Source organism: Carassius auratus, chromosome 20 (assembly GCF_003368295.1).
Source record: "Carassius auratus strain Wakin chromosome 20, ASM336829v1, whole genome shotgun sequence".
Taxonomy (NCBI): Eukaryota; Metazoa; Chordata; class Actinopteri; order Cypriniformes; family Cyprinidae; genus Carassius; species Carassius auratus.
Window position 1 is genome coordinate 20162977 of NC_039262.1, and position 27177 is coordinate 20190153.

At 42.4% G+C, this 27177-nt stretch overlaps 2 protein-coding genes across 2 annotated transcripts in view; one reads left to right on the forward strand and one right to left on the reverse strand.

Annotated features, from left to right (window-relative positions):
- Positions 1-2985: 2985 nt before the first annotated feature.
- On the forward strand, positions 2986-9328 carry LOC113121143 (myocilin-like). The gene is made up of 4 exons (XM_026291396.1): positions 2986-3887; positions 6743-6808; positions 7055-7153; positions 7719-9328. Exons 1-4 carry the CDS (start codon positions 3410-3412, stop codon positions 8504-8506), a joined length of 1431 nt encoding a protein of 476 aa, XP_026147181.1. The 5' UTR covers positions 2986-3409; the 3' UTR covers positions 8507-9328.
- An 89-nt stretch (positions 9329-9417) lies between these two features.
- The window catches only part of LOC113121141 (protein PRRC2C-like), a 28679-nt gene continuing 10919 nt past the window's right edge, over positions 9418-27177 (reverse strand). Inside the window, exons 9-33 of the mRNA XM_026291395.1 lie at positions 25708-25795; positions 25433-25616; positions 24256-24838; positions 23593-23768; positions 23206-23461; positions 22723-22933; positions 20155-22602; positions 19049-19209; positions 18680-18834; positions 18190-18562; positions 17940-18025; positions 17628-17822; positions 17084-17335; positions 16575-16667; positions 16392-16493; positions 15994-16180; positions 15699-15905; positions 15404-15525; positions 15132-15274; positions 14797-15031; positions 14383-14691; positions 13444-13547; positions 11869-11995; positions 11547-11771; positions 9418-11201 (exon numbers count right to left, since the gene is read on the reverse strand). Of these exons, the coding sequence (XP_026147180.1) occupies positions 10950-11201; positions 11547-11771; positions 11869-11995; positions 13444-13547; positions 14383-14691; positions 14797-15031; positions 15132-15274; positions 15404-15525; positions 15699-15905; positions 15994-16180; positions 16392-16493; positions 16575-16667; positions 17084-17335; positions 17628-17822; positions 17940-18025; positions 18190-18562; positions 18680-18834; positions 19049-19209; positions 20155-22602; positions 22723-22933; positions 23206-23461; positions 23593-23768; positions 24256-24838; positions 25433-25616; positions 25708-25795 (7274 nt within the window). The 3' untranslated portion in view covers positions 9418-10949. The remainder of the gene's footprint in view (positions 11202-11546; positions 11772-11868; positions 11996-13443; positions 13548-14382; positions 14692-14796; positions 15032-15131; positions 15275-15403; positions 15526-15698; positions 15906-15993; positions 16181-16391; positions 16494-16574; positions 16668-17083; positions 17336-17627; positions 17823-17939; positions 18026-18189; positions 18563-18679; positions 18835-19048; positions 19210-20154; positions 22603-22722; positions 22934-23205; positions 23462-23592; positions 23769-24255; positions 24839-25432; positions 25617-25707; positions 25796-27177) is intronic.

Consider the following 27177-nt stretch of genomic DNA (forward strand, 5'->3'; position numbering starts at 1 on the left):
TAAAAAGTTGCAATTACAATTTTTTTATTATTATTATTATTATTCATTGGCAGAACTGGGCTTCCAGAGTTTCCCCAAACTCTGTGAACGTGGAAGTTTTTCAAGCAAATTTACCAAGGCAAAAACGTATTATTTAAGTCTTTTTATAGCACCATGTATTATATTTCCTTCTTTAAAGCTGAAAATCAACTCCCTGGTCAACCCTTAAAAGTTCTCCATTCAAACACCAGCTCTGAGTTTTACTGTTTTTACTCCCCTTTGAGTATCATTGCATTCCTCACACTGAATTACTTTTCTTGCAGTCTTTTATCCCTCCTTTTTTCTGCATTTTTAAAAAACTTTTTCTGTTCTTTTCATCTCAGTCATGCACTCTGGTTTCCATGTGTTCATGGCAGACAGCTTCCCTCCATCTGTACTGACTCTGGACAGAAACAGGCAAAAAAATACTGTAGTGGTAGACGAAATAATGAGCATCCAGTATCCAAGGCTTTCCAATAATCCCCCATCCCTGTGTGGCTCATCACTTCCAGTGAAGTCATAATGTACCAGAAAGGAAAAGTTCAGTGCAAGTAATAACTCGATTTTTTATGCTTTACTAAGAAATGCGAGTACTGTTTGCAGGTGCAAAAATCTAAAAATCACCATCACTATCAGCTGTGTGATTGCAGGGTGTTGGTGGTTGCTTATGTCTGGGTAAAATTTGTAATTCTGATACAAGCATGATTTGATTTCATAATATCATAATGTTTTGTGTGTGTATGTATGGAAATATTTAACTTGCATGTTGTTGGAGTGTCACATTATTCTGGTTTGTGTCAGCAAATTCCCCAAGAAGTCTTTAATGAGAGATGCTCTTCATGTCAGCAATTAATTACCTAACTAATGTTCTTCCGTTCACTTCTTAGGCAAGATGTTTTAATTGTGTGTGTGCATGCTACTCAAACCAGGCTTTGATCCTCTACAAACACAAAACAGACATTTTGCAGTCTTTTCGCATATTGTTTCAGACTTTTGCGAGACCGGAACATGCATGTGAATGGAAAGATGTATGTATAGTTGCAGAGTCAATAAATGCTATTGAAGATTTGTTGCAGATCTACAGTTCTGAACTTGCTGGAAATGTCTTCAATACACAGAAACAAAAGGCTAACAAGATTTTTTTTTTTATGCTCTTTTGAGACATATATCATAAATCCGGAATCCTATGTTTGTATGGAGCTTGTAAAAGACATAAGTGGGATTGCAGATATTGACTGGATAGGTGGAGAGAATGTTAAAGAATGGCATTGACTGAAGGAATGCACGCTTTAATTCTGGACCATCCTTCAAAGTAAGCATCTCCAGTTACTGCCATAGATTGTGCGTTTGACAGGAAGGATTTAGTTGAACATGATTTACAAGCATGGTCTTGTAAATACACAGTGTTTCTGGTAAATGTCAGTTTTCTGCAATCTCCAATAAATCTGATGTGGTAATAGATGAAGTGAAGCCTGCAAGGTGAAAGCTGAGAGCTCTGATGGTGGTCCTGAAGAGTGGCCAGAAGGTTGCAAGCAAAGGTGTTGAAAACAAAAATGATGTTAAAACTTGCATTTCCACTTAAGACTGATGTCATAACATTAACAAAATCCACGTGCTGTTCATTTTAAGACCTCAGGCACACTTTTCAAGCAAAATACCTCACAATAACAACTTTGACATTATAAAATAGGACCTTTGCACAAAAAATTATTCTTGTAACTATAAAATTAAGGTTTTATAACTGGTGTCACATGGACTATTTTAATAATGTCCTTACTACCTTTCTGGGCCATGAACGTGTCAGTTGTGTTGCTGTCTGGAGGGCCAGAAAGCTCTCCTATTTCATCAAAAATATTTTAATTTGTGGTCCAAAGATGAACAAAGGTCTTACAGGTACATGAGGGTGAGTAGTTAAAGACAGAATTTATATTTTTGGGTGAACTATCCCTTTAAGAAAGTATTTTTATGAGCACTGACAGAAGCAAGGAAGAGTGGTACAAGTTAAGTATTTTGTATTACTCTTCACAGAAGACTTCAGACATCACATGCAAACAAAACAAATGGCCACCATGAAGACGGATTCCAGTCCTGAATATCTTTGCCATATTATAAATAAATGAGTGTGAAGGTGTTTTGAGCAACCAGCAAAAACACCAAGTGACAGACCTATTGAGAGAAAATGAGGTGATGAACTGTGGAGAGGAGAGGGGTGAAAATTGCAGTTGCATGTCATAAGTAGATGAGAAAAAGAAAACTAAATATCAAGGGATTGTGAAGGTTGGTGACAGAACGAGAAATGGGCAAGGGAGCATGTTGATTCTGAAGACTGAATATTGAACCGTTACAAATGCCATCATCAAGCATGTAATATTTCAAACAAGCATTGACCTCTGTTACTGTTTGCATCACGTTCTGACCCCTTTAGCTAAACGCCACATGTAAACCAACACTGCAGACCTCCCCCATAGCCTGTCCGGTAGGGGTAACTCTATCCAAACTCACTCCCCCTCTTAGCAGCCTGTCTTGGGTTCCCCATAGCAAGATCCCCGGCTGTGAATCACCAGCAGCAAACCGATAGGTCTACATACACCGCAACACCCAAATTAGAAATCAGCAGAAAAGGTATGCACTCCCCCAGTAGTCACCTTCTGAAACTCTCACACACACGTAGCTCGTTTGTTAGGTACATTACATAAGTAATCACAACAATACCCATTGGGAAAACGCCTGAGCATACAACCCATTAAATAACACTGGGACAAAACCCCCTGTGTTCACCTGTGGTCGCCCTCGCATTCCTAGACACAAAGCTAAACAAACAGCACACAATCAATCCCACACATGCTCTGATATGCCCTCCAAGAGGAGGTGGCAAATGCAGAACTCTGGAAAGATCTTTTTGTTGGGGCAATCCCTCAAGCACACAGCATCCCTCCTTTTCTTCCGTCCCTCTTTCAGTCTCTCTTACTCCTTCCCTCCCTCCTTTTCCTCCCTGACTGTATAAATATGTCCCAGCGTAATGTGCCTGGACTCAGAGAAACTGCCTCCAGACCTGCAGACACAAACTGTGGGATCACAGACATCAAAGAGAAAATTCAACCACCAATCGAAACGAGGCGCTCCGATCAGTCCCTCAACTGAGAGAAAGTCAGTGGGAACGGAAGACTGAATAGACTCAGGTGAGAGGTCATCAGTGGAACGCCACAGAAGTGAGCCACTCTGGTTACGCTTGTGAGGTAAAAGGGAAGGAATAGATTAGTGCCGGAGCTAAAGAGGACAGGGCAGACAAGTGATATACAGAAAGAGTAGATTCACCTCTGCGAAAACCACCTTCCTGGAGGAAGAACCAGATAAAGACAGAAGTTTCCAGGTATCTGTGGTCAAGCTCAACATGTATTTCTTGGCTATGTTGTGGGCTTCCTGCCTACTGATGGGCACCCATGCTCAGGGCAGCGCAAGTTTTCGCCGGGCGAATGCTGGTAGTGGACGTTGCCAATACACCTTCATGGTGGACAGCCCTACAGAGGCCAGTTGTCCATCAGCAGGTTCAAGTCCCGAGGTAGAGGCACTGAAATCTCGCCTGGGGCTGTTAGAGGCACTGGTCGCCCGCCTCGCAGGAGGGGAAGCCATGTCAGAGTCGTCACATGGCTCCGGATCTCAGTCAGGTCTCCAGGACGCATACAACCAGGCGATGGGGGAGAACGCCCGGCTCCAGAGAGAGAAGCAGAGACTGGACAGACAGGTTCAGGACCTGCAGCAGAGGATGGAAGAGCTCCGCCAGGAGGCTGAGAGGTTGAGGAGCAGACCATGCATGCAGCAGCCTCCTCCAAGAGTGCCCCAAAATGACAACAGCTTCAGACCAGGATCAGGTGAGAACTGACAACCAAGCACCAAATTGTCTTTTAGCTATGTTTGGCCAAACGTTCAAAATGTTCAAAATTTGCAGAAAATGCACAAAATACAACAACTTGTCATTGGGGCAGTACCCTCAAAGGGACAACTTTGTACCTTTTTTTACATTGGTACCATAAGGGTTGATATAATTACCTTAGTACTCTAAGATGCTAAAATTGATTCTTTAGGGGAAAATAAGGTACAAATAAGGTACTGTCCCAGTGGAAAGTCGCTGTACCCATAAAGGTAAAAATTGTGCCATTGTGTACATTCATAATAAAGTGTGAAAGATTGCCTATACCTATTTTGTTTTGTCAACATACAGTCAAATACTGGTAATGATGGAAACCTTCACTTATTTTTGTAAACTAACAAATAAAATGTTTAGAACAACCAAGCCATGACAAGTAAATAGGTGTGGTGTCTGGAAACATGGAGGGAGTGAGCGAATTGGCATGCTAGTCACTGGCACCATGGAAAAAAACTCATACAGTTTATGTGTGTATTTTCACAGTTATACCTGCCTGGAAGTGTGAGTAGGTCACCGTGTTCATTTTAAAGCAGGAGGGAACAGAGAAGTTTGAACTAGGTGACAACCCGCTGTCATAGTAAGAGCAGGGCAACAGAAGCAAGATAGACATGAGGGTGTAGGGGCAAGCTACTGAAGCAGTTAAACATAAGTACTGTGCAAATACTCAGCAGTAAAGTCTTACTGACAGCTCCCAGCAGACCACTGACGGATGCTGCATGAGAAAGGGTGGAGGTCAGAGGTAACTGATCCCAACTGGGGTTGTTAGTGCATGTGATGGTCCCTTAAAAATGGTTAAGCTTTACTGACATATTCCGTTAACAAAATAATATTTAGGCAAGCAGCCAAGTTGCTAGCATGATGTATAGTGTGATGCCACAGTTCTGTGGTCCACCTCAATTTCCCAAATTCATTTTCGTTTAACAAGGTTATATATTTCTCCCTACCAGCTTCTCTTTTCCATGTGCTGCCATATTTGACATCTGTTCTACTTCTCACACTGACACCTGTGATCAGCACCACAGCTCTACACATCTGCACCATACATCATGTAAACACTTGAAATATAAAGAAGGAGTTTAATAAGACAGATTAGAGAAGCAGTGGACTTTGGAGACACTCTTTGCAGAAGAAAGACAGATTCTGGCTCTTTGAGCAGGAAAAGAAAACAGGACATCTGTCATGCACATCCTCACCCTCTTGGATTCAGTGTTTTTCTTTCAGGTTTACAGTCCCTTTAGCACCATAAATATCCTGCCATGCAAACGTACACTCTCAGAAAGGGGCTGAATAAACAGTCATTTTTCTGTGGGTATAAAAGCTTTATTTACGTTGGCTAATAGCAAGGTTCAAAGGTGCCCATAATACATGTTTATGATGCTCTGTTGTTTTGGACTAACACTTAGCAGCGTGAATGTAGTCATGTAAAAGCAAAGATTTCCTGGTACTTTTGCTGCAGTTTTTGTACAATTGCGAAATGCACCATTTTAATTTAGTATTAGGGTAAAAGTACTATTTATTTAAGTATAAAACATTTTAATGAGGAAAAATGAGTAGTGAAGCTGCAAAAAAAGAAAAGATCAGGAAACTTGTGCCATTTGGCCATGTGGATGTTGTCAGTGTCACCTCATTAAGTACAAACTTATAAATGTATAATCCTGCTGTCTTGCCTCTGGAGATTGAACTGTTTTGGAAATTTTACCTTTGATGTTTTAAAATTTACATGAATGGAATTCTCATTTAGAATTATAATAAGCACTGGCATCTGCTTCACAGTCTAGAGTTGCAAAAAACCAAAAGCATTCAAACACTACCAACCGCCCCCCACCCCACACCTAAAACTCCAAAATCTTCAAGATGAGTTGGCTATGGCAAATAAATTTGCCTGCAACACACTACCAGCTGGTCCGGAGGGTTCTTGAAGTTCTGCTTGATCTCTCTGGGAACCATTAGGCACGTTATACAAACATTGGGAATTATATGCTTTTGTTGTCTTGTAGTGACGCATAGACTTGTATTCATAAGCATTTGTTGATTATAGGGATAAAGGACAGTACCTACAGACCCTCCCATTGCAGGTCTGAGCAGGCTATCATCGACAGCAGCCCTTTTTAACCCTATTCACAGCAATGCATCAAAGTCAGCTTCCAGATGTTAATGTCTCCAAGTGTAATCTGGGCCATTATAAAAGCTGGTAAACAAGTTAGCACATGATCAAACTTTAATGATAATGTGGCACCACAGTTTAACAGAAGCCATTTAGTTCTTGGCAATAAAATGAAGGGAATGGGGGTAACGTGGGAGTTGTTCAGGTCCTTTCTGCATTTTAGTGGAGACCAATCAAAAGTACATACTTTCCAACAAGTTACCCCTTCTCAACCATCTTCCGCTGTTTGATATTTTTACATCAGAAAACGACACTAAAAATATTAGCCATTTTCGTTTGAGATTGTTTACCAAGGGGGTGTGTATTTGCGCCCTGCTGGAGTGCACGTCTGAGTTTTGGATATGTAATGGGAGGTCTGGAGTCTGTCAGGCTCCGGGACAGCTGGGAATCTACTCAGAGCTGTTTATTTCCTTCTGTTAGATTCCTGACTGTCAGTAGAGCTGCCAGTCCCCCAAAACCATGCAACATACCACTCTTGGGCAACTAGACTTCCGTTATGGCACTCTGGGATACCAGTGGTTGATTATCTCTTCTTAACCAGTCTATCTTCTCATTATCTGGTTTCTTTAGACTGCAATTAAGGTACCGTAAAACATCATTAGACCATAATGGCATCATGTGTCTTTGCCTTTTAGGACCTGCAGTCTCCCAACTGGTATCAAGGCCTGGGACCACACAAGGAGACAAAAGCAGTTTAAGAGGTATGGGGTAACAAGGGTAAAGTTACGTTAGCAGAGAACAAAGTTCACCACCATAATAGATGAATCCACTTCCCTAATACACAATGGAAATGGTCTCCCAAACAAGAGTTCTTTGATATTCTGACTGCAACGTCATGGTCACTAGTTGCCATTCTTATAGTGAAGGCTTGATAAATGTAGACCTCAACACCTTCACAAGCACGTCTCAATCGGAGTATGTGAATTTCTGTCCTCTTGCGCTCCTAGATCCTGCATGGCATTACGAGAATCCTGGATACCAGGAGGTGACGGCTGTGATCACTGAGGTTTCTGCCCCAAATCAGGAAGGTCCAGCAGACATCCCAGGTGAGTCACACCCTAACCCTTCACTCAAAAGTGACCCGACCTACTAAATGTCCTCCGACACTGTCAAAGCATGTGAATTTATAAATACATCATGCCCCTACATCTCAGCTGCCTGAAAAAATGACACCGTGCACATAGTATTCATTCCTGCTGACAGCACCAACACAAATACAGCTATTTTTACCAATTCGTTTGCATCTAAAATAATCTAGTATATAAAAGGAGCTGTGTATGTTTAGTAAGGCGCCAAAATGGTAATGCGAATCACTTGATAGGACCATGTTTCTAAACAAAGACATCAAGGTTCAGGTTATTCCCGGGAAGTCCTTTGAATTCTGCCAACCATCCCTTTCCCCAGTACCTCTCTCTTACAGGGTATTTTAGGAAAGGGTAAGTTATGCTTCTAATCTTTTACACTCAAAGGAATGGTAGGACAAGGTGTCCTCACTTCCACCTTTAGGAGATTTTGGTTTGACAGGATCTCCTTGCAACCAGTCACTGGCTCCATGTGCAATCTTAAAATAATTTGGTTTTCCCTCAATTGTCCAATCTCTTGATTTTTCAGGCTGTGGTGATCTGGTGTGGGTAAAAGAGCCAGAGGTGCACCGCAAGGCTGACAGCATTGCTGGTAAATACGGTGTCTGGATGCAAGACCCAGAAGCTAAAGAACCTTATGGTGCAGAGATGGTATGGCGCATTGATTCCGTAGGGTCTGAAGTGCGTCAACTCTTCGGGTATGAAAACATGGACCAGCTGTCACGTGGCTTCCCCACTAAAGTCCTCCTCTTGCCCGAGTCTATGGAAAGCACAGGTGCCACCATGTACAGAGGCTCCTTGTACTACCAACGGAGGCTCAGCCGCACCCTTCTAAGATACGATCTACTCTCTGAGAGCATTGCTGCCCGCCGTGATCTTCCCCATGCTGGCTTCCATGGTCAATTCCCCTACTCCTGGGGAGGCTACACAGACATTGACCTGGCAATAGATGAGAATGGTCTATGGGCCATTTACAGCACCAACAAAGCCAAGGGAGCTATTGTCATCTCCCAGCTGGACCCTCACAACCTGGAGGTGAAGGGCACCTGGGAGACTAAAATCCGCAAGACATCCGTGGCTAATGCTTTTATGATCTGTGGCAAGCTGTACACTGTTGCTAGTTACACCTCACCAAACACCACCATTAATTACATGTACGACACCGCAACCAGCCAGGGTAAAACAATCTCAGTGCCATTCAAAAACCGCTATCGCTACAACAGCATGGTAGACTACAACCCAACGCAGAGAAAGCTATATGCTTGGGATAACTTTTACATGGTATCTTATAATGTGAGACTAGGCAAGCAAGAGTAAAGTGAAGACATAAGCGTAAGTTTCTATATCACCCAGCTTATAGATGCGTTTTGTAATGTCTTAATATTTTACCATCTGAAGGGACAGATTTTGTTGGATTTACTGGAATTCAAGACAATAATAGAGAACTGGACAAGAATCGACTATAATTATGCTGATGACATTATTCCTAGCACCAGCAGTAGGTATAAACCGTATAATGAATACAGCAAATATAACATTTTCCTGATCATATTCAAGTACAAAGACTTCTATATAGACTTATTTTCAAGACAACAGACAATAAACACCAGTGACTACATTGCAAATCTTCACATAAAAAAAAAATATATATATTTTTGCATCTTTAAATGCTATAAAAGATATTCCATTGACTAATGAATTCCAAAATGGATAAAGTATAGAGTATATCAGGTTTTTAATAAATTGAGGCCACATTTACGTCCTCAATGATTTTGTCCACTTAACATGTTAATAGAGAAATTATTTTTCTACCTTTATAAGTAATGTCTCGTCTTTTTTGTTTACCGCACTGAAAATTTCAAGGAAGGGGGGAAATATAATGGCATGCAATTCATTACAGTAGGCCTGCCTCTTGATTGATAGATTGCACAGAGGTATGCAACTTTAAAAACCATAAAACTTTGCTTGTGTACATGCTCCTTACATAATTATGCTATCGTAACTCTGTATATGTTGAACATTTTCCCTTCTCTCTTTTGAATTTGCTTCAAGCCTTGTGTGCAGCTTGAGACGTTAAGATTGAAATCTTGTGGCTATGGAAGTGTATTAACTTATATGAAAATAAAGATTTAAAAAGTCTGCTTTTCTTCTGTTTTGCATACACGCACAGAAGTATTTTAATGAACTCATTGCCTCAAAACCCAAAAAACTGACATCCCAACCACAGCTCATTTTTACAGCATATTTTATTAGTTTCTGTAACCAAACCAGGAGAATGTAAATAAGACCTTACATATTTTAATACAGCGATTTAACCCCTGTACAAGTAAAACAAAAACAGAAACCAAAAAAAAAAAAAAAAAAATCAATTCCCTCTCCTCCCCTTCTGTTTGCAGTTTCTCATTCCTACTAAACAAGAAATGGGGGCCGTACTGAAACCCTTGTTCAAATGCAGGCCCCTTCTATGCAAAAGCAACCCAAGAGGAGTGGTTTGGAGAAAGACCTTACGTACTCAGGCCTGTGGTCAACGTACAGAGTAGTTCAAGACTTTCATCACTTTTGTCCCAAACCCCCCACTGAGTCTGGCAGCCTCACACTTGACGTTTCTCTTCTAAACTTGCAGCTACGCTCTTTAGTACTGAAACTAAATTGCTTGACCACTCAGCCCAACCCAAACCTCGCCACCCCTCTGCAGTGATTGGTCAGGAGAGTCAGAGCTGGTCAGCAGCATGGTTGGGAGTTGTGTGGAGAGGCTAGAAGGTGAAAATATGGAGTTATAGAAGTGGGCGTTTCTACATCTGTTGAAAAGGGGAGAAGCGTAAGCTGGGGACACGAACATAGGCCTGGTCTGGAGGAACCGTTTACAAAAAAAAAGAAAATATTCCATCATAATTCTACTATCTGTTGACCAGGCAGAGCAGTCTTTGTCAAAATCATATTCATCTTAAAAGGATTCAGGTCTCTTGACACCTAACCTTTGGCTAAAGATTCAAGGGTATTTTGCGCGCACACGCAAACACACAAACTTCGATTCTTGAGACCGAGAAGGCAAGAGGGTAGGCTCAAAGTGGAGACGGCAAACGATAAATTAATTGGATACATCGGTAATCAACTCCTAATCTGCTGAAATAATGTTCTATGTATTGTTAAGGCCAATACACATGGTTGAAGTCAAAGTAAGTGTGAGTGTAGGTAATGTTGACAGAGGGGTACACACAACATACACACGATAAAAGGTATGCAAGAGAGTGTGTGTAGACATTTCATTGTATCTTTATCGCTGTAACTGAACTGTTGCATGAGAACATGAGCAAAAATATAAAATTATGGGGGAAAACATCTTCAATCAAAAAAAGGAGACATTTGCCTGCCTAAAATGTGTTTCTCTACTCGAGGAAATGAGAAAGTAAATCATACTGCTATAAAAATGGCATTCTCAGCAGCAAGTTTAACTCGTGTTGATGTCTACCTTCATTGTTCACGGAGGATGTACAGTTCACACAATGGAGTGGCGCTTTCTCTGTAATGCCAACCACAGCAGAGAAGAGAACAGATGGACTGATAACAAGCATGAGGAAAATGGGCACAGTAAGTGTGAGAGAAATGCACAGCACCTTGTAAAATTAACATCCATCACTCTACTTCCCTACACTTCTCTGCCGCTTTCAGGTGCTGTAGGACGTACCAACCCCCCACCTCCCCGGCACTCGGCCTCTCTGTCCATCCTTCCATCCGTCGGTCTTTTCCGAAGCAGTAACGACTATTTGCTCTCTTCTGGTTTGATGGCCTGTGGTTTGATGGGACCCGTCCGGATGGGTTTGGTTGTTGCTAGAGGTGCAGGTTTGTCAGACTCTGCGCGGTCAGATGGCACCCCCTGGTGATTTGAAGTGATGTTGTCGGTGGGTTTGCCTGCTCCTTCTATGCGGGTCGGCTTGCTGACTGGAGCCTTGAGCTGCTGTTGCTCAGAGAAGAACTTGTGGGTGGACTGTAACACCTCAGCTCTTTGCTTAGCCTGAGAGAAAAAAAACAAAAACAAATTGTAAAGCCAATATAGAAAACCTCATATACAACCCCTAAAGTAGAGCCCCTCAAATTTACGTTAACTCCAAGGACCCCATCGCCCAGAAAACCATAGGCTCTATGACTGGATATGGACACTGGACTAAGAATAAATGTATTAGGCAATAGTCACTTTACAGTTAGTGACGTTATAAAACTACACTTCACATTTATGACCATCAACAAATAATTTAGCTGAATGTATAATTTGGAGTTACTGCGGTCCTATTTCAATCCCCCCCCAAAAAAAAAAAAAAAAAAAAAAAAATCACCCTATTTACCTTGTGATAATGCTCACCTTAAGGTCCTGTTCTGCTTTCAGGGCAGCCTGTGTGCCACGTGGTGCCAATGAGGGACCAGAAGGTCCACGTGGAGGATGCTGGGGTCTGGGATAGGGCATCAGACCCCCACTCAAATTAGGGGACATAGGTGGACCCATTGGTGAACGCTGCACCCCTCCAGGAAAGGAGTTTACATGGGGTGGACGCACCAATGGAGACACCATGTTAGCCTGAGACAACATCTGTTTATGTGCAAGAGACAGGAAATGCTGTTAATGTTCAACAAGTGTCATCAAATTAAGATTTCCAACAACTTGCTTTAAGCCTGTAGTAACTGACCTGTGGGTTGAACTGTCCTGGGAAGTGCTGGGCAATGCGCATTCCTGTGGTGCCCGACTGGAACTGTTTGGGATACAGCATGCTGTTCATCTTGCCAGACTGACTACTGGGGCTTGTGGAGCTTGCCCTAAGAAAGCAATCAAGGAAGCTGTCAGAAAACACACCAAATATGTCTGCGACACATTGGGGATATGCATGCAGCGTGCATGAAGGCCATGACATCAAGGATGGTTGGTCCTTACACTACCATTCAAATGTTTAGGGCACCAAATCAGCATATTAGAATGATTTCTAAAATCTGGGAGTAGAACAAAAAAGCTGGAAAATGTTACATCGCTACATGCTTTTGGATGATGTTCGAGCCTATAGCCTACACTCATGCGGCTTTGTTCCGGTTTGACGGTTGGTCATGAATTTCCACAAAGTCAATAATATTTAGGCATCGTTTCTTTCAAAATTTTCACATCTAACTAGGGCTGTCAATGAATATTCTAAATTCGAATATATATTTGAATAGTAAAAAAACCCAGAATAATCGAAGGTGAAAATATTCAAATAAAAAAACCGAAGTAGTAGAGGCTTGGCTGTCTGCTTTGTGAGTGGGCGCGCTAGCGCGCCTGAGGGTTCAGGGACAGGTCACAGGAGTCGCACTGTCTGGCACAGCATCACTGCTGAAAGATGATGTGTCTTCATGGAAGATGACAGCAAATGCAGAGCCCAGCTCAGCCGCAGCAGAGAAAGTGAGGTAAAATTGTTGACCCGTGAGATAACGTTTTATGCAAGCTATTTAAGATATAGTTAGCATACCATTCGACAACTAGCTCGCTCCAAGCATTCAATGTCAGTTCTATATGCAAAACTTCAATTAATATTAATAATATTAGTTTCAATCACTGAATAAAGCCTGCTATATTTGGGACAACAGTCGCGACCTTCAATTGCTTGCACAAAACTCAAAACTTAAGTTGCTCGATCAGCACACAAAATGTGTTCGTTCATTAAAACAGTTATGCGCAGAGAACGTGAGGGTGAGAGAGCGTGAGGTCTGCAGTCTTGGACATTAGTTGATTTCCTTGTTTTTGTGTAGGTAATACATTGTCAAATATGTTTAAACTTAAATAGACTACCTATACAAGTAGTTATGTCTCTGTATTATTTTGGCCTATAATGTGCGTCATTTACAACATGCACAACCAGATGTTCGAATAGTTCGAATATTCGTGTTTTTTAGAGGGAATATTCGAATGTCATGTTTGAGCAATTTTTACAGGTTTATTTTATTATCTTTTACTTTTAATCACAGTTTTTGCATCTCCTACTGTGGTAAACATGCGTGAAGGGGAAAGAAAAGATTTCATGAATTAAGAATTTGTACGATTTATTATTTTGTTCCCTCAATTCAGTTAACTCATGGGTTAAGGAACAAAATTAATGAAACATGAACAGTTGCCACAAATTAATAAGTCATAGGAACGAATTAAGTTGTAGGAATGAGTTTAAAATCACATTAAAAGCTTAATTTGTACATCATGAAAGATGTGGGTTTTTTTCAGGCTTCTTTGCATGCACACACACCTATAAGGGCTAGAAGTGGGTGTAGTGCTTCTGGCGCTGACAGGTGGAGTTCCAGGCTTCATATCCATTCCACCAGTGAAGAGCTTCAGATCCATCTCACACATCTACAACAGATAAAACGGTTTCAATATACCCCATGTATGATAAGATTTAGACTACAAGAATATTTCAGTTTCAGAAAAAGATTATATTGGACTAGAACTGTGTGTTTAAATCATTTTCCTGAAATGTTAGTTTAATTTGACAAAAAAAGGACACCTCACATTTAAGCTAAATAAATGATTGTTACAATTTACTTAAAGGTATCCTTACAGTAATTATATATTTAAGTACAGAGTAATATTAACTAAATGTACTTACCATATGGCTAGGATTAAGATTTGGCTTAGGGTTACGTGCACGTAATTATGCATAATTTAAGGCTAAGTACATGTAACAAGGACATCTTAATAGAAAGTGTTACCATTATGTATATATAATTGGAATCAAAACAGCAGATGGGCTGAGTAAAAATACAAATTCACTCTGACGGTAGGTGGCAAAATACAGGGGTTATTCTGTACAACAGTGATCCTCAAGTCTGGCTCGCGAGATCCACTTTCCTGCTTTCCAACCCTAATCAAATAAAGCTACCTGATATTTTCTAATGATCCTGAACAAATTGATTAGCATTCTCCAGTGTGTTGGATTAGGGTTAGAGCTAAACTCTGAGGGAAAGTGGCTCCCGCGAGCCAGACTTGAGGATTAGGGCTGTACACAATGCAGTGCTGTGCTTATACAGACTAATTTATTATTAGGAGAGAATCTGTAGGTTTACATTCAGTAACTTGATTACTACTAGTAAATTAAATTAAGTTAAATAAATTAGTTTGAAAAGGTAAAAAAGTAGTACATTTTTTAAATAAAAAGAGATCAGTGTATGAGCATCTGTGCACAAACCTTATTGGAATGCTGCATCATACTGTGTGTATTCTGGCCAATAAGGCCACGATAGGGCGGATTGCTGGGGGCCTGGCGGTTGAGGCTGGGGGGCGGGGCTTGTGGAGGGGTCGGAGGTAAGGACTGAGGCAAAGCCAAGAGTGGCTGACCACCACCAGAGCCGAAATTGGGCAAAGACAACTGTGAACCTGGCATGGAAACCGTCATGTGATGTAGGGCAGAACTGGGACTTTGTGTTGAGCTGTAGTAGCTGCTCTGCTGCTGGACTTGTCCAGAGAACAGGTTTGAGTGCTGACTCATTCCCTGACGCTGTGGATCATCACATAGTGAGAGAGAGAAAAAAATACACTTTAGCGGGCTAAATATAAGGGCAAAGAAATACTAGATCACCATCTAGAGGAATTGAATTCTGACCTGCAGTAGATGCGTGTCTATAAGCTGTGATCCTCCCATGCCAGAGGGCTGATTCAGCTGGGGCTCAAACAGGATGGGGATGTGTTGGGTGTTTGAAGTCTGCTGGAAGGCCAGGTTGGATTGAGGCTTGCCCAATTCTGGGGGCTGCACTCCAGGGTAACTGTGCAGTGGCGTCCCAGACAGCATCATAGGAGACGTCTGGGAGAGGCTGTTCTGCATGAATGCTTGCTGAGACCTGTGAAAGCACAAGAGCATACAATAAATGTACTGAGATATTATGCATTATACAAAAAATGGTTGGATGCTATAGATTTCAGCAACGTGGCCTGCAATACCTGTAGGGCTGCATGGAGGAGCTGAAGAGGTCTTGAGGTTGAGACACCGGAGGTCCAGCGTTGAGGCTCAGCTGGGCCTGGTGCTGGTGCTGCCCTTGCAGAGGAGCGTAAATAGGGATGGGGATCTGCTGCACTGCTGTAGGCTACAGAGACAGAAATCATAACGTGTCAACTAAACTCAAAAACTTCAGGGAAATGAGACCACTAAAAATATTAATCATATCATGACTTGAAATTCTGATTCTGCTGGTGGGGGACACTGTGTTTTAGACCTGTGAGAGTCCGGGCTGAAAGCCTTGCTGCTGGGCTATAGAGGGAGGAGCCAAGCGAGGATGGGGCGTACTGAACAAGTGGCTGGTGTCCATGTAGAAGGCCGGGATTTGGGCCGCAGAACCTACACAATTTAAAACAGCTGTTGATTTTTTTTTTTACAGATTAATACTTTTAGTCAACAAGAATGCAAAAAATTTATGAATAGAGAGATGTAGAATGTTGCAAATAAATTATGTTTCAAATAATTGTTTAACTGACGTTCAACAAAATGTTATGAACTATAAATGTATTTACCTGCTGCAGACTGGGATACAAACACCTGTTGGGTCTGTTGCTGCTGCTGTTGTGGTAACAGAGAAGGCACGCAGCCCAGCTGGGAGAAGTTAGTGCTGGACATTCCTGAACTCTGCAGCTGCTGGGGCTTTACCTTACAGATGTTGGGAGGGTCCGAAGCTGATGTGCTCTTCGTGCTGAGAGAGGACGTTGTGTAGGTTGCAGATCCTGTATAACGGAAGCCCACTATTAAAATTCCTATGTCTGTTTTTTTTTACTATCAGACCCAGTTTGGTGTTCAAGCATGAACTTTTACCGGACAGTGAGGTGCTGGGGGTGACCGAGGCCACAGGTATCTGAGGCACTGAAGCACTGGAGAAGGAACTGAAGGAGGAACTGCCTGCTCCTCCTCCACTGGTGATTGGGGAAGCAGAGGAGGTGACAGGAGAGCTCTTTTCCACAAGACTAGGTGAGTTCTCCCAAGCCTTGCGCGCAGATTCCATCTGCAAGAAAACAATGAGGAGCAGTTTAAAAGATGCTCCGGTAATTATTTGTATTCACATACTTATGTCAAGTTAATTTTGACTATTTATGGTATGGAAAAAAAACAGCATAACATTGTATGCTAATGCTTTTGCTTTGAGGATAAGGATTTGTACATTCAACATTACATTTCTGACTGTCAAATGAATAATTTAGTGGGTGTGCCTTTACTTTAAGTGTAAGGTCAACAGTAGCAGGAGAGACAGTGGCAAGGCTGGAGCTCTGCTGCAGGGCTTCTCTTCGCTGAATAGGCAACGGGTGCGGGAGCGCCACCTGAACCAACAACCAAAAAAGTGATCAGAACACACACACACACACACACACACACACACACTACAGTACTGAAGCACTCACAGGTGTCACAAGGCTCTCCTCCATCTTGGTCCCTGCAGTGGGGACATTGTCTGCTAACGAGGAAGATGGGATCGTGTAGTCAGTCACCGATTCCTGCATAATAAACACATACATGGTCAGAAAATGCCTACAAGTGAACAATTTTTGCCTCTTCTATAAAATAAACAATACCATTCAAAAGTTTGAGGTTGGTAAGGTTTAAATGTTTAAAACAATTCTCTTAAGCTCACCAAGGTGTAGGAGTAAAAAACAGTAATGTTGTGTAATAAGATAAACAATTTAAAAAGTGTATTTTAAAATAAGACAATAATGGTGTCATGATGTGTTGGTTTGTATGTTGTGTTATTTTTTGTATAATAGTTTTAACTTAAGAATAAGACAAAGACCAAAAATAAATCAAGAAAACTGTTATTTTAAAATGCTACACTGACAAACAACTCACTGACCCAAAACCTTTGAATAATAGTGTGTTAATGACTGAACTGAAGCACTAGGATATTAAATTGCACCTTAGTGCTGCTGGAGTATTCTGCTGATGGAGCAGTGATCATGCCCTCAATGTCTCCTCCCAGCTCAGGAACTTTGTCTTTAGCGGGTGAGCTGGAGTCTCTGTCTCGGCTGCCTCTACTTCCATTTTTATCCAGGCCCTCTCCATCGGACTGACGCACATCTTTGGCAGCTTTCCGGTTCTTGAGCGAACGCTCTTTACCAATGGGACCAGGTTTATATTCCTTGTGCTCTGGAGGGGGGATGTCAGGTAACTGTGGAGGAAAATGTAAGTTTTAAACAATGTATATTATACGCCTATATAGAGATGTCTGTAAAGACTGGGACCACTAGTAAAAATGCTTCTATATTGTGTATCAGCATATAAACTTTTGCCTTAATTACAAAAGCAAATTTAACAGCCCCTTTTCATTAATCAAACCATAATAAAATCAAGTCCTGTGCCACATCTTGCAAAATGTTCTGTATCATTGGAAAATCTGCTATATTATCTGATGCAAATGCTAATGTATGTTGGTTTTATTTTTAGATAAAATAAGGGACTACCTTCTGAGGTTTGACAGGTCCAGCACGAGGCTGTTTTTGTCTTTGCTCTTTGGGTTCGGGTAGTTTATTATCAGAGGTTTTCTCTAGCAGGGCGGGCAATCCGTCACTGTCAGTGCTTCCTGCTGAAGAAGGGGCACCAAACTGGATGCTATCCATGCCCAGATCAACCCCACCTTCTGTTCCCGCTTTCACACCCTAAAACACACACCCACAAAAACACCAGCACTTAAAATTCAGAATATTCAAAATGGTGTTGGTCATCCAGCTAACAATAGCATGTTGGAAAACAGCCTTGTTTTAATATCCTCTCACCTCAGGTGTAACGGTCCCAGTAAATGAAGTGAGGGGTTTGTTCCAGGCACTGACAGAAGGAGGCTGGGGAGGGCTGATAGGTCCAACTGTAATAGCAAGACAAATAGGACGACCATCAGAGGCAGAGCTGCCACTATGTTTGGTAAAAATTAATGAACAAATGTCAAGAAAAATCTCACTGGCCTTTTCTTCATTAACGTTTACAAGTTTCTTGAACTAAAAATGCACATAAACATAGTGAGGAACCTACGTGTCTTGACATCAGAGACAACAGCGGAGCCAGCCACCTTGTTCTCCCACAGTTCTGTACCCAGGGTGTTGTGTGCCTGACTCTTGGCAGGGAAGTCTACAGGTGTGGGGGTCAGAGGAGCCACAGCGCCCTCAAGAGGCTGGGGTGAGCTAGTGCTCTGGTTGGAGGCAGGAAGGTTGTGCTGCGACACAGACATAGCCGGCTGTGGTTGAGTCTGCTGAGGGACAGCCTGGGTCTGTGGAGCTGGAGCTGATGGCTGCTGCTGTCCTGCTGCCAATCCTTGCTGCTGTTGCTGCTTTTTGGCAAATCGCGGAGGGAGTTTAGAACCACCACCTCCCCTGCCCTTCTCTCCAGAGCCTTTTTTACTCCAATTCTGTACAGCATAAGCAAAAACAAAGAAGACTTCAGATGAGATATTGGTTTGTGTACCAACTGCCATGATGCAATACTTGCAACACATTGGAATAAAGTCATTCCCTCCTCTCCTCACCTGTGCAGTCTGCTCTTCTTTCTTCCTTCTTTCCTCATCCTGCAAACGTTTCTGCTGTTTCCGTGAAACAACCTCTGTAAACCCGTCATCATTCATGTTAGACTGAGGGTCCTCCAGTGTTGTGACCTCTGGGTGGTCGTCAATGATCACTACACCTAGAAAAGGATGGAAAGAGGACAAACAAGTGTCAAACTATTTTATTAAGCTTACTAATAGACTTTGGTCATAAATAGTAGTGATAATAATGAAGCAGTAATTACAAGTAATTTATAGCTAGCCAAAAAGTTACTAAAAATAGTTTCACTATTAAACATTTTCACTACAAGGTGTACCAAACAATACAAAAAACAAAACAAAAAAATAACTAACTGGCATAATTGTTGAGATCGAACTGAGACAAAGCATTTTCTTTCTCTTTGGGTTTTTTGACAGCTTGCTTCCCTTCCTCTTTCCGGCGGCTGGGAGCAGATTCTTTCCCAGTTTTCTGACCTGTACTGGCCTGAGTGGTCTCTGCATTTTGAGAAGCAGCACTGCAGGAAACAGAAAATATGAGCTCAGTAATAAATTAGGATCTGAGGGTTGTTGGGGGAAAAAAACAGCAAGATAAAAGTTGTCGGTTGAATGAGAGACGGTCTAAAAATACATGTCTATTTGGAGGGCTGTCAAGACAAACTCACAGGCAATTATCACCTACACAGCTGAATCAAAACAAAGCTCTTAAAAAAAATAAAAAATAAAGAAAATTAGAGGAGCAGAGCTCAATGTCCTAAAGCTCCATTCTAAATAAATGTCTGAATAATAGAAGTGATTGCCATGAAATAAAGTTTAGAAAAGCATAAAAGAGCACTGCTTTTTACACTGTCTGAAGAAAACGGGAGTTGCTAGTTCCTAAAACAACTGTGGACAGCTATGAGGCTGTTATGTTCTTTGCATGTTGCTATGCATTTATTAGGGTGTTGTGGTTTCTCTGTGGTCCAAGTGAAAGGGCTTACCCTCATTCTGGTCCATAGCTATATGGTTTTTACCAGGCATAAATTAATTACTTAATCTCAAATTGCCATTGCATAAGTTTTGTTCTGAAATGTAATTCTTTGAGGAAGAACAATTTATCCAACCTGTATACTTATCTGGATGTTTTAAGTAATTTTGAAGATCCCAATTAGTTGGTTTAATAGTTAAATTAAGGCTCTACACTAAACTCTACAGGACACTGGCCCTTCCGGAGCAGGATGGGGCACTCATTGTATAAGCAAAGGGATGCCCGCTGTAAGCCTTTAAAGTTTCTTGCGTTCCTGAAGACCTTGATTAGCTAGATCAGGTGCGTTTAATTAGGGTCAGAGCTAAACTTTACAGGACAGTGGCCCTTTAGGAGCTGAATTCAACAGCCCTGCTTTAAACCATGACAGATGCTTTTCACCTAAAATCTGCTATATTCTAACTCTTTGCTGCCTGGGACAAGACCGTTTAAGACTCACCCCCTCCGTCCTGATTTGGCTCCAGATCCTCCCCTTCTTTCGCTCTTGCCTGCAGGGTACCCTCGACCTGTTTTAGGCCCATTATTTCCTCTTCGGTTCTGCCGATCCACAGGCCGCTGGCTAGAGAAGCTCCTCTTGGCTGCCGAGGCCATCTCCCGTTTTGAGATTGCCGCACTTTCTGTGGGTGATTTGTTCTGGCCCCCAGAGATCTGTATGGGCACAGAGGAGGAAGTAGTAGTGATGGCAGTCATGGCTGCTTCAAGCTGCTTCTTGTCCTCCCGCTCTCTCCTTTCATTGAAGTCGCTACTCTCAGAGGCCGTCTCCCACTCCTCATTGGCCTGGTCAGAAGAGTTCTGATTGGACAAGTCAGGTGATTTGCTGCCAGCAGCAACTACAGTGGTGGCTCCCATTTCAGGATCAACAGTCTCTGTGACAGGAAGTTCAGGAGGAGTGACGTCAGAAGTGAGAGAAGGAGCTGTACTGGTATTAGCCACTCTTTCTGACAAAGCGACCAGTGCTCCAGGAGCTTTAGACAGTGTTGGGGAGACCGATGTAGGTACTGGCACACCAGGAGTAGCCTCTCCAGCAAACACTGCAGCCTCACGTTCTTTAAGCCTCCGAAACCGTGGAGGCTTGTCCTGTCTGGGAGGACGGGCTGCCCTTGGTCTCCGGGGCCTCTCCCGAAAGCTTTGTCCACCCTCTCCAATTTTCTTGTTGTCATATTTGGTGTGCCGTCTTTCAGAGGGGATGCTATCAGTGCGTGAGGTCTCTGCTTCCTCTGGCCGAAAGGTCTCCATGGGCTTCGAGGGCCACTGTGAGGACTCTTTAACTGGGGGCCGTCGGAAAGGAGCAGATCTGTGGCCACCTCGTTCCCTGCCACCACCTCGTCTGCTGTGCAAGCCTCCCTTGCCTCGCCGTGTGGCCTCACCCTTTAAAAGAAAACCCGGTTTAGGTCGCCCATCCTCATCTCGAGGCCCAGGTTTTTCTGAAAGATTTCCAGTTGCAAATCCAGAGGCTGATTTAGAGGAGCGAGATTCCGGCAGCTCGCGACGAAGCGGCCTGCTCGGTTTGGAGCTGGGCTCACGATCTGATGCTCCGGTGTCACTGGCAGATTCTCTGCCTTCACTTTCAGAGTCTGTGTCCGAGCCTCGTCTGCGTCTGCGCTTGGGCAAGACTTCAAAATCTGAGCTCTCGCTACGGGTTTCACTCTCCTCTCTGCCATGGAAACTAGCTGTTCCTGTGGCACTTAATGGCAAGTCTGAGCGTGACCGTGGCTCTCTGTAAAGGTAGTCACCTCGACTCCGACCACGACTACCTCTGCCCCTCCCACCATAGCTGCCTCTGTAACTCCGGCCACGGGAATAGTACTCTCCCCGACCACGGGCTTTAAAATCAGAAGGCCAGTCCCTCTCTCGTTCCACATCTCTGTCCCTCTCTCGGTCTCGATCTTGGTCTCGTTCTCTGTCTCGCTCCCGTTCTCTGTCTCGCTCCCTCTCATCTCTACGGTAAGCTCTGGGAGGGAGGTTGGAGTCTTTGCGAGATGGTAATTTGGGTTCAGGACGTTTGTCATTAGATAGAGGTTTGTCTGGTTTATCCTCAGCAACAGTTGTGGCTGTAGGGCATACAGCTGCCTGCAGATCTCTGGACTTCGTTCCAGCAGTTGATACTCCGACTTCAGGTTCTACCACGACTTTCTTCTCATCACCAGAGGGCTTCGGTCCATCAGATGCTTCTACAGTGGATGAAGCAGCACCTTTGGGAGCAGCTACTTCTTTTTTGGGTCGCTCCCCTCGTTCGTGCTTTTCTTCTTTCTCTCTTCTCTGTTCCCTCTCTTCCTTCATGTCTCGCAGCACAGGTTTCTTAATAGGTCCAGATCTCCTCACTGGCCGCTCCCCTCCGGTACCCTCTCTCCTTCCAGATCCAGATCCACGGGATCCCCAGCGCATCTCTGACTTCTGTTTGCTGGGTGCAGGTAAAATAAGCTTGTCGGTTTTGTTCATGCCATCATTAGCTACAGGTGGCGTGGAACGGCTGTTGATTACAGACCCTTGTCCAAATGGCTCCTTTCTGGACTTGTCCTCTGGTCTTTCAACGGTATCAGGGTAGTCCAGGTTTTTCTGTACTGTGGTAAGTCCTTCAAATCTGGGCTCTTCCAGTTTCAGAGAGTGACTGGAGCCTTGCGAGATGCTTCGTTTCAATACAGCCTGTCCAATGGCTTCAACCTCATCTGCACCAGAGAGGTTAGCCTCCTCGGGTTCAAAAGAAGGGATGACTGGTACTCTGTCAGTCTGTAGGAGACCTGGAACCTCTTCCGAAACATGACTAAACGCAGACAAGGTTTCAGAAGAATTCCTGAAGAAGTCGCCTTTGCCCCTGGGCTCTAGTGGGCTATGGTCCCGAGGATAGACACCTGATAGACCTCTATCCAGCTCCAGACAAGCATCCAATCTATTTTAAGAGAGAAAGGGAAAATAAAAGGTCTTAATACTTGATCAACAAGTTATTTCTAACACTTGGGAAATAGCTTTTTATTTTTTATCTAAAACCTCTATAATAAAGCAGTCTCACCTTGTCTCCTTGCCATCTTCACGCCCTTTTATGGCTGCAGAAGAGGACAGGGGCTCTGTTGATGGATATGGGTCAGAACCCCAGACCATTCGAGGTTCATTGGGAACTCCGTGTTCTCTGATTGGTCGGGTCAGATGATCAAAAGTGTCTGATCCAGAGCTGCTGTTGTCTGTTGGCTCTCGTCGTAACAGTTGCTTAGGAGGCATTCTCCCTAATGTTGAAATACAAAACTATTATTATGACTTAACATACTACAGAACTCTCAAAAAATGTATAAATGGAAATGAGAAATTATCAGATGCAACGTTTGAGTGTAATGTCTAGTGACTAGAGAAGCATTTAAAAATGTGGGCTTAAAATGGGCTAAACTGAGGAGATGAATCAGCAATACATCAAAACAACATTAAGTGAAAATGTGTTATTGTATCTAGTAAATGTGTTACCAAGTTACTAGGAAGGAAAATTTTAGTTTGCAAGACACACCGGGGTGCATAGGAGGCATATCTATTGGTGGCCGCCCAGACATCATGCGAGGATCCATGTAAGATTGCATCATTAGCCAGCGTGGGTCAAAGCCCATTGAAGCAAGGTGTTGGTGGTGGGGGCTAAGAGGTTGGTATAAGGATCTGTGCTGAGGAACTGAACCGCCTGAGGGAGAGACTGGACCCCCTCCACCCTGCTGCTGCTGCTGTTGTTGTTGTTGCTGCTGCTGCTGCCACTGTTGTTGTTTAAGCTGTTCCTGGAGAATTTAAGAAAATAAAATTTACATTACCATAAAGCAGGAATTACTACAAATAATACTAGTTCTCATTTTCATCATCGAGGTTCAAATTAACAATGATTCTTAAAGCTAGGACATTGTGTGAGTACCTGTTGTCTAAGGAACCTTGGTGGTAAAGACTTCTGGAACTGTTTTGAGTATCCAGAGGTGACAGAAGGGCGAACAGCAGTCCCAGTGTCTCCCTCATTTTCCAGTTGAGACGGAAGAGGTGCATCTTCACTAAGAGAACGATCCAGTCTGGATAACGACGACTGAGGCTCCTCAACTGAAATAAAAAAATAATAATAAAAAAAATGTTTTAAAATGTATAACTAGCATTTTTATTAGAAAAAACAAAAACAACAAAAAACCAACAACGTGCGCACACCTGGCAGATTTTATCCAAAGCGACAGGGAATTAACTATGACATTGGCATTGCCAGTGCCATGCTCTTTTGTTTGAGCTACACTACAGAAAAAGTATATATGCATCAAACCAGGTGAGCTTAATTTAGGTTCTTGTCGCACTTTGGTTGGTCTGAGTTTTGACACCCTACCACAACTGTAATATTTTCATGTTGTACTTTAGGCTCTGGATTAAGATAAGTTTAAATCATTAACAAGGGCATAAGCTCCAGCTGAACTTTTTGATTCTTTAGATTTACAACCAAATTGTCACCTCAACAAAGACATTTGCATTTATCTGATAGAAAGTACTTTAGAATTTTAATACCTTTATGATTTTTTTTTTTTTTTAATCTATTTACATTTACCTCTGGGCTCTTCAGTACTGAAGTAGTCTCTCATTGGGTGTCTCTCCACTTGTCTATGCACCTCCTCAGTTACAGCAGTATCAACCTTGCTTTGGGGTTCTGGGGCAGTCCTATGGACAGGAGGGCTAGGTTGTCGGGTAACAAACTGTGGCACCTCCTCCACAGTGGGCTCTGTCCTTTCATGGGTTTGCATGGGAGGGCAGGGTTGCCGTGCAGGGGAAGGTGGTGGTTGAGGCTGAGGGGGAGGGGTTTCAGCAGGTAGTTTAGGCACAGTTTCGGTCAATTCCTGGTGATCACCATGAGCTTGCGTGATTTGTTTAGTAGTTTCTGTAGTTGAAGGTCGTCGTTTCTCCTCCAGTTGTTTGAGTTTCTCTTTGCATGCAGCAAGTCTCTGTTCTTCCATGCGCCGTTCCTCCTCTTCACGCCGTCTGCGAGCACGTTCTACTGCTTCCGAGAGCTCTGACTGCTTCTTCCGTTTCTGTCGCCATGCTTCAGATTCCTCTTCACCAGCGGCGGGTGCTGTTGTGGGTAGCTTTGTAACACGGGGACCACCACTTCCCACAGAACGTCCAACAGTTTGGCCCTATACACACACAAAAAAAAAACAATGAAGCAAAAATATGGAGAAAAATAAAAGGACCAACTCTGTGAAATCAGTAAGACAATTGACCCTTCTCAAAAACCCACCCTCCTTAATTACGGTTTCTACCTCTGAAAAAGCAATGCTGCTCTCACACTACACATTCTCGTGCAGTAATATAGATTGCAGAGCAAAGGGAAAACTGACAATACGCTGACAGACAAGACAGAGCATGTTACTTCTTGCATGAAAACAAAGTCTAGGCTTTTAAATTGTTTTAAGAAATTCAAACAATAAATAAATTTTATGGATCGTGACGGATCACTGTAGCCCTAAGCTTCACTGTAGTTCACACACGTGAACCAATTGTCTTTTCATATTTCCTTAAAGCACGAAATAAACAAAAGAACATCAGAACTTATTTTATTTCAAACACACAAAGACAACAAAAAAATTTTTTTTTAAGTTTAAGTCCACCAAATTTAATCTACCATCCTGTGTGACTTGTTTGTCAACCAAGATGTCAGATTCTGCCTTATGAATGGTCAGTCAATCAAGCTCTTTTCAAAGGGTCAATTGTTCTAGTGCACACCATACCTGTTGTTCTTGTGGAGGAACCGTCTTGCTATAATGGACAATATTGCCAGGGGAGGGAGCCCTGGGGTCTCCACTTTCAGCCCATGAGCTCTTGCCATCACGCCTCTCCTCTTTTCCTTCCTTCCATGCCTCCTGAACATCAGCGTTTCTTGACCGCATGCGATCAACTTTAGTCATCCACTCCCTGTGTTTCAGCAAGAAAGAGTTTTATAGAGCCAATGTTCATTATTCCCAAAAAATTTAGTATAAAATAAGTAACAAAGATGAGTGCTTACCAGTTATCGCCTTTCTCCTTAGCCGAATGGTTCTCCTCATCATCACTAAAGTTCAGTTTCTCAGTATAGTCAACTTCCATTTGAGCACCTAATTAACAACAAAAATGGTGAATCAATTAACAAATGGTTTAAATATAAAATGAAATGTGGAAATAACTAATTACCCAATTTATTCTAAACTTTATAATCACTTTATCTGATTAATTTGTAACTTCTGATTTGCTTCCATGACCTACTGAACATAAAAGTATTCATAACATAAGTACTTACATCAGTGAAAAACATTTCTATATTTTACAATGTAAATGGCGCAGAAACCTTGACCAACTGACGATTTCTACTGTTGCACTGTACTAAGGATGCCACAAGGAAATCTAGATCTTTACAGATTTCTTGAAAATTATTAATTGATTATGAATAATTATTATTCACAACAACAATAAAACAGTAACACAATAACTAACTCAAACATACTTAAAGCAAAAATAAGACAGTTGACATACAGAACCCCACAGAAAAATCAATGTGGCCAAAAATTAAGAAATTGTTCCTACAACTTCAGCAAATTTAAATGAGGGAAATGAATTTGTATGAGGCCATAATTTAATATAACAAAAGCTTTCAGTTTTTAAATTTAATGTCTATTGTTTAACTAAACAAAATACCTTTTATTTCTATTGAAAAAAAAAAAAGATCAGAACAATGGTGGGCAAGTCATTGGCCACGTTCACACAGCAGCAGAATACGGTTGTCAGTCCTGATTTTGATTCCTTAAAAAGGTTTACATTCACACACAGTTCGGGTTATTTATGGGTGTGATGAGCGAATTCTGTAACCAAACTCACACCTGTAAATTTTCAGGATTCACAACCCCATTCTCGGAACACACGCGCTGTGTGAACAGAACAGGACTAAACAACTATTTGTCTGTTGCATCATACAGTGCGAGAGAGTTGCTCTGCTGCACACATGCGTGTTTAATGTAGGATACGAGTTTTCATATGTTGATTCGGTAGCTTACAGTGATGGAGAAATTATCGGTGTCATCTGAAAGTTTTAGATTCAGTCAGTTTTCCACCAAAACCACACCCATCAGTTTTGTGTTCTGTGCATGACTCAAATATGCTCTGCTCTCTACCCAAATTTAAAAGCTGCTGTCGGTTACTGAAGATTTGACGGAAGAACTTGTGGCTCGATTGGACTCCTGTCATGTCAGAATTCTCAGTATTGACGTCGCCATCTTTGATTTTACTTCGGTCACTGTTGCTATGGTTACTGGTAAAGTAATACTGGCTTGATTGCTGTTGCACGTTCATACAGATAGTTTTCCCAAACGCAACTGTAAGCTGCTGTGGGAACAGGACATCGAGACTCAGACCTGTAAGTAAATGCGGCTGTCAATCCCAAAAACTGACAGTTTGAATGTTGCCATTTAAATGGTGCATGGCCAACCACCATCTAATACTGATA